Source organism: Malus sylvestris, chromosome 13 (genome assembly GCF_916048215.2).
Source record: "Malus sylvestris chromosome 13, drMalSylv7.2, whole genome shotgun sequence".
Lineage (NCBI taxonomy): Eukaryota > Viridiplantae > Streptophyta > Magnoliopsida > Rosales > Rosaceae > Malus > Malus sylvestris.
Window position 1 is genome coordinate 20664127 of NC_062272.1, and position 6712 is coordinate 20670838.

General features: G+C 40.3%; 2 protein-coding genes across 2 annotated transcripts; one reads left to right on the top strand and one right to left on the bottom strand.

The window, feature by feature from the left end:
• Positions 1–80: 80 nt before the first annotated feature.
• On the bottom strand, positions 81–1733 carry LOC126595343 (3-isopropylmalate dehydratase large subunit, chloroplastic-like; the record flags this gene model as incomplete). Its single annotated transcript, XM_050261668.1, has 4 exons — positions 81–225; positions 975–1145; positions 1247–1373; positions 1492–1733. Coding segments are annotated over 4 exons (684 nt in total), but the record flags the coding sequence as incomplete, so codon positions are not given.
• A 1001-nt stretch (positions 1734–2734) lies between these two features.
• On the top strand, positions 2735–3493 carry LOC126595345 (uncharacterized). The gene has a single exon (XM_050261669.1). It carries the CDS (start codon positions 2735–2737, stop codon positions 3491–3493), a length of 759 nt encoding a protein of 252 aa, XP_050117626.1.
• Positions 3494–6712: the final 3219 nt, after the last annotated feature.

A 6712-nucleotide genomic window follows, 5' to 3' on the forward strand; every position in this document is an offset into this window, starting at 1 on the left:
GTCAACTAAACTCAATATCTGATGATTAAACCAATTTTAAAACATGGTGAAAACATAACACTTAAAAGCCACACCTTGAAATTACTTATCCTTTATATCATAGAAATACTTGATGTTTTGCTCCGTGAACAAATCCCTCAAGATATCCACATTACGGTTTGCACGTTCATCAGTTGTAAATATATAATGGTCAGGTATGATTACAACCTTTTCACGGTTCCAAACCTGCAATAGAAAAATAATGAAGCTCTATTGATACCCCATGACAACAAAAACTGCAGTGATTACAAAATCTCAGACATGAAAAATAGACCTTTTCAAAAATAATCAACACACCTTCAGAGATGATGAATACTGAAGCTAAACGAAGAAAATATGCCATCAAGCAATGAGTTAAATGCAAATGAATTCCTTCTTTCTTTTATTTCTGTGATTGGTTATGGTTAGTAACAAACAAAGCAGTAAGAGAGGACTTGTAAGTTGATATGTTATATTGGCCTCGCATACATACAAGAGGTCTACCAGCAGAAACGGGCATGTGGACTATGACAACAAAAAGCAAAGACAACCTTCTCATTGCTACCATCCACCGTTGGGTTGGGTCAAGCTACACTATGATGCTAATGTTCCTTGACTCTTGCTGTGATGCGCAGAAACCATTTGGGACACATTCATGCACAATGTTTTTTTGCGAAGCTGGCCTAACCCGACACATAGAAGTAGATTCTCTAATGTGATCATTACCATTGCCAGATGAGTCAACAACAACACGACTTGATCAATGAACGTATTACTTCTAACTAAATATTTATGCCAACCCCTTTTCCTTGTTGGTTTGTAAAGCATGTCTAGATCAGCAAACTAAGCTATTCAAAACTGACAAATATGGCTTCCGATGGTACTGCTAGTCTTTTGGGTGTTTAATACAGTTATACATATAGAAAAACAAAAACAAAAAGAAGAAAAGGACGTACCTTTGCGTTCTGGCCGAACTCTTTCTTGAAGATTCCAAATGAACCGGGACCTCCAACGTCATGGGTCATCAAAACATCGACGTCAACCCAAACATTCTCACCCGGACTCAGCTGGGTTTTCTCAGAAGCTCGAGCAAATATCTTCTCAGTCATCGTCATCCCCGTCTTAACCTGAAAATTAACCAAAACCCAATTCAAAAAACCCGCCGAATGGAGATTCTTATTAATCCTAATTGCACAAAACCAATGAAAAGGAGGGCGTCCTAACCGACCCGTGGTGGCGGGCTTGCGCTCCGATTGCTGCGTAGCCATGACGGAGCAAATTTTCTAGGATTTTCTCTTGCATTTCTGACTGGAAATCGGCGTTGAAGAGGAGAAAGCAAAGATATTCGGATCCTTCTGATGTTCAAATCAAATTCAGCAATGGTTTAGTGAAAAGAAAACCCAAAAAAAAAAAAAAAAAAAAAAAAAAAAAGTGGAAGAAAAAAAAAGTTGAAGCCAAAAAAGCAAAAGGGACCTTGTTACTGATGAAGGAGGTGGACGGCGGAGAAGCGGTGGAGCAAGCCATGGGTATTGCGGCGGAGCTCTGATGTCTCTGCAGGAGCAGAAGAAGAACAAAGTGAAGAAAAAGTGGAAGAGTTGTGTTTTGGTTTTGCGAGTTGTGGGAGGCGCCGGCCGGCTGAGGGGCGTGTGTTTTGGAGTGGAAGTGACTGTGAAGCAGAAATGACATGTGGAGGTGTGCAGTTGGTGTTGGTCCGTTTAGGATGAACTAATTTATGTTGTGTTGGAAGCTAACCAGCTCCTGGAGTCGAGGGGTCCAAGGCAGCAACGGGCTCCCGAGCAAAGGGTGTTGTCTGCATCGAAGAAGAAGAAAGAAGATGAAGGATTTTAGTCTCCAACGGCTATTTTGTTTAAATGTGGGTGTAAGTGTGTGAGTGACAAGTGTACACTCCAGATTAAATCACTTAACCCCCAAATGAAGGGTTAGGATGTAATCTGGAGTAGTAAGGCTTAAATGGTTGTTAAGGTCTCTTGTCAATATTTTTTTTAACAAGTATGGGTGATGGTAATGCACCATATCCTTGTAAAATCTCACATTACTTAATCAATCAAGGCTGCTGCATTCTTTAGCACAGCCAGTATCCAACCTCCAAGCTCTCTCCATTCTCTGTCATTCTAATCAAAAGAAACCGGTTCAAACACTCAATCAAAACACAAAACAAACAAACTTTATCATGGCCTCAGAGCTTTGTTACTGATCTAAAAAAAAAAAAAAAGAGAAGTCTGGGCGTAATCTGTGCAAATAGAGATTTCCGGGAGCACCAACGTAGTGTCTTCTACAACAACAATCAACAAACTACCCTGAAATGAAGGGATCCAACAGTAGCAGTGAGCTAAAAGCTCCAGTCCTTGATGGGGAGAATTATGATTTTTGGAGAATAAGAATGACAACCATTTTCAAATCCTATGATCTATGGGATATGGTTCAACACGGGTATGAACTACTTGAGATGGAGATCGATGCTATAGAGGAGGATCTCACATAAACACAACTCAAAACACTGAAGCAGAATCGGATGGAGGATGCTAGAGCACTTGGAATCATTCAAGGGGCTGTCTCAGACACCATTTTTCCGAAGATAGCAAATGAAGAGACTGCAAAAGGAGCTTAGGAAGTTTTACAGCAAGAGTACAGAAGAGACACTAAAGTTAGAAAGGTAAAACTTCAGTCCCTTAGAAGAGATTTTGAGTATACAAGAATGAGAGAAAATGAGCTGTTAAAAGACTACTTCACTAGACTGTTTGATGTTGTAAACAAGATGAAAACATATGGTGAGGAACTGCCTAATGAAAGAATTGTCCAAAAACTGTTGATTAGTTTGACTAAACCCTATGATTCAATAGTGAATGTTATAGAAGAAACCAAAGACACTGAAACTCTCAGTGTACAAGATGTAATGGCATCCTTAAGAGCTTTTGATCAAAGACTCGAGAGGCATGCTGACTCTGCACCTAAGAAAGCCTTTCAATCACTCAATGTTGGATCTAGTAGTCAAGCCAGTGCAAGCAATCAGAAACCACAGTGGAAGGGCAAGAACAAGAAATGGGAAGGAAAAGGGTATCACAACTCAAGACTTAACCAAGGCAGCAACATCAATACAGGTCCAAGAACCAAGCAACAATGCAAGCACTGTGATAAATTCCATCTTAGGGAGTGTTGGTTCAAGGAGAAGCCTAGATGTCACAAATGCAATAGGTTTGGGCACATTATGAAGGACTACAGATCAAAGAATGTGCAACAAGTGAACTGTGCAAATCAAGTGGAAGAAGAAGCAAATGTGTTATGTGCTTTCAATGCAAAATTGGAGAGAAACAATGAAGTGTGGTACATTGATAGTGGCTGCAGCAACCACATGACTGCACATGAGTCATTACTCATTGACATCGACACAAACTTCACTGGAAAAGTGAAAATGGGTGATGGAAACATTGTCAAAGCCACTGGAGAGGAACTCTGATTATCAACACCAAGAAAGGAAGAAGATGCATAAGGGAGGTGATGCTAGTTCCTGGATTGGATGAGAATCTACTTAGTGTGGGTCAAATGATGAAGCATGGCTATTTCCTACTCTTTGGGGGAACTGTGGTTGAGATCTATGATGACAGATCCCTATCAAACTTGGTGACCAAAGTGGAAGTGAAAAACAAAAGCTTTCCACTTGTGTTGAAGTACTTAGAAGAAGTGGCAAAGAAAGCAAGTGTGACAAGTTCTATGAAGCTATGGCACAAGAGACTCGGTCATTTAAACATGACAAGCTTACAAAATCTGCAAAAGGATGAAATGGTGCAAGGTATACCAAAGATGGATCAATGCAATGAAACCTGTGAAGGGTGTGTGTTTGGCAAGCATCACAGAGATTCATTTGAAGCTGGAAAGGCTTGGAGGGCAACAAAGCCACTCGAATTGATTCACTCAGATGTGTGTGGACCAATGAAAACAACAACAATCAGTGGAAACAGGTATTTCCTAACTTTCATTGATGACTATTCATGGATGTGTTGGGTGTATTTCATGAGGTTCAAGTCTGAGGTATTCACAATATTCAAGAAGTTCAAGGCAATGGTGGAATTGCAAAGTGGATACCAAATCAAAAGACTAAGAAGTGATAGGGGAGGTGAGTACACCTCACATGAGTTCAATGCATTATGTGAAGATGTGGGGTTGGAGAAGCAACTCACTGTGGCATATTCACCACAACAGAATGGGATTGTAGAAAGGAAGAATAGGACTATAGTCGAAATGGTTGAGTCTATGATGCATGAGAATAACATGCCTTATAAATTTTGGGGTGAAGCTGTGAACACCTCAGTGTACCTATTGAATAGGTGTCCTACTAAAGCATTGGAGAAGAAGACTCCATTTGAAGTGTTCAGTGGAAGGAAGCATCTGAGAGTGTTTGGCTCAGTGGAAGGAAGCATCTGAGAGTGTTTGGCTCATCCCTCACCAACTAAGACACAAGTTGGAGAAATCAATTAACAAGGGTGTTTTTGTAGGCTATGGTACCAGTGAGAAAGGATACAAAGTTTATAATGTGTTGACTCGGAAGATAATCCTATCAAGGGATGTTATCTTTGATGAAGACTCAATGTGGAACTGGGATACAATGGTAGATGAAAATGACAGTGTCTCTCTACAAATTGACCTAAACAAAAGGCAAACAAGGGAGCCTATGGAGACCTCAGTTCAAGAAGAAGTCATAGATAATAGTGACATACAAGGGACTCCACAACAAGCTACTATGAGTCCACAATCAAGTCAATCACAGACAACAACTCCTAGTTCAACTCCAGTAAGATTGAGAAACCTGGATGAGATTTATGCTATATGTAATTACTGTGTAGTAGAACCAGAAACATATGAAGAAGCTGAGAAAGACAAAGCTTGGAAGAAAGCAAAGAAGGAAGAGCTTGAAATGATAGAAAAGAATGACACTTGGGAACTTGTAAATCGACCAAGTGATAAGCCTGTGATTGGTGTAAAATGGGTGTACAAAGTGAAGCTAAATCTAGATGGTTCTGTGCAAAAGAACAAGGCCAGGTTAGTGGCCAAAGGTTACTCACAGAAGCCTGGTGTAGACTTCAATGAAACCTTTGCTCCAGTAACAAGGTTAGACACCATAAGGACCTTGATAGCCCTAGCTGCCAAGAAGGGTTGGAAGCCGCATCAATTGGATGTTAAATATGCATTTCTAAATGGAGTGTTAGAGGATGAGGTGTTTGTGGAACAACCTCAAGGGTTCACAAATCAAGAGTTTCCAGAAAAAGTGTACAAGTTAAGGAAGGCTCTTTATGGCCTAAAACAAGCTCCAAGAGCTTGGTACAGTGAGATTGATTCCTATTTCACCGAGAAAGGATTTTAGAAAAGTCCTAGTGAAGCTACACTCTACACCAAGACAGAAAGCAACAACAAGACACTCATTGTCTCAATCTATGTGGATGATGTTGTCTACACTGGAAATGATGCTGAAATGATTGAAGAGTTCAAGGAAAAGATGATGAAGAGGTATGAAATGACTGACCTAGGCCTCTTGCATCATTTTCTTGGCATTGGGGTAATTCAAGAAGCAAGTAGCATCTTTATTCATAAAAAAAAGTATGTTGAAACTTTGCTTGAGAAGTTTGGTTTGAAGGGTTGCAAACCGGTCTCTACACCCCTAATTGCAAATGAGAAGCTTAAGAAGGAGGATGGAAGTGAACCTGCAAATGCTAGTCTCTATAAAAGTATTGTTGGCAGTCTATTGTATCTAACTGCAACAAGGCCGGATCCAATGTTCTCAGCAAGCCTACTTTCTAGGTTTATGCAGAATCTTAGCAAGATACATATGGGCACAGCTAAGAGAGTACTAAGATATGTACAAGGAACCCTTGATTATGGGATAAACTATGAGATGGGAAAGTCATCTATCCTAATTGGATTATGTGACAATGACTAGGGTGGCAGTGAAGATGATAGCAAAAACACATCTGGCTATGCTTTCACTTTCGGATCAGGGGTATTTTCATGGGCCTTTGTGAAGCAACAAAGTGTTGCACTGTCCATAGCCAAGGCAAAGTATGTGAGTGCATCAGAAGCTACAGCTCAAGCTATTTGGCTAAGGTTCATACTTAAAGATTTTGGCGAATTGTAGGTTGAAGCCATACCACTTTTGTGTGACAACACCTCGCAATTGCCATGACTAAAAACCCAATATTTCATCAGAGAACAAAACACATCAAGAGAAGATATCATTTCATTATAGAAGCATTGCAGGACAACACAATCAAGCTAATCTATTGCAGCACAGAAGATCAGATCGCAGACATATTCACAAAAACACTACCGAATGAGAGATTCAATTACCTAAGGGGTTTGCTCAGATTGACTCCCAGAAGCAGTTTAGAAGGGAGTGTTGGAAGCTAACCAGCTCTTGGAGTTGAGGGGTCGAAGGTAGCAAGGGGCTCCTAAGCAAAGGGTGTTGTCTGCATCGAAGAAGAAGAAAGAAGATGAAGGGTTTTAGTCTCCAACGGCTATTTTGTTTAAATGTGGGTGTAAGTGTGTGAGTGACAAGTGTACACTCCAGATTAAATCACTTAACCCCCAAATGAAGGGTTAGGATGTAATCTGGAGTAGTAAGGCTTAAATGGTTGTTAAAGTCTCTTGTCAATCATTTTTTTAACAAGTATGGGTGATGGCAATG

What these genes read in the sequence shown, in the direction of transcription:
- LOC126595345 (XM_050261669.1), top strand. Translation starts at nt 2,735, where the DNA reads ATGAGAGAAAATGAGCTGTTAAAAGACTACTTCACTAGACTGTTTGAT.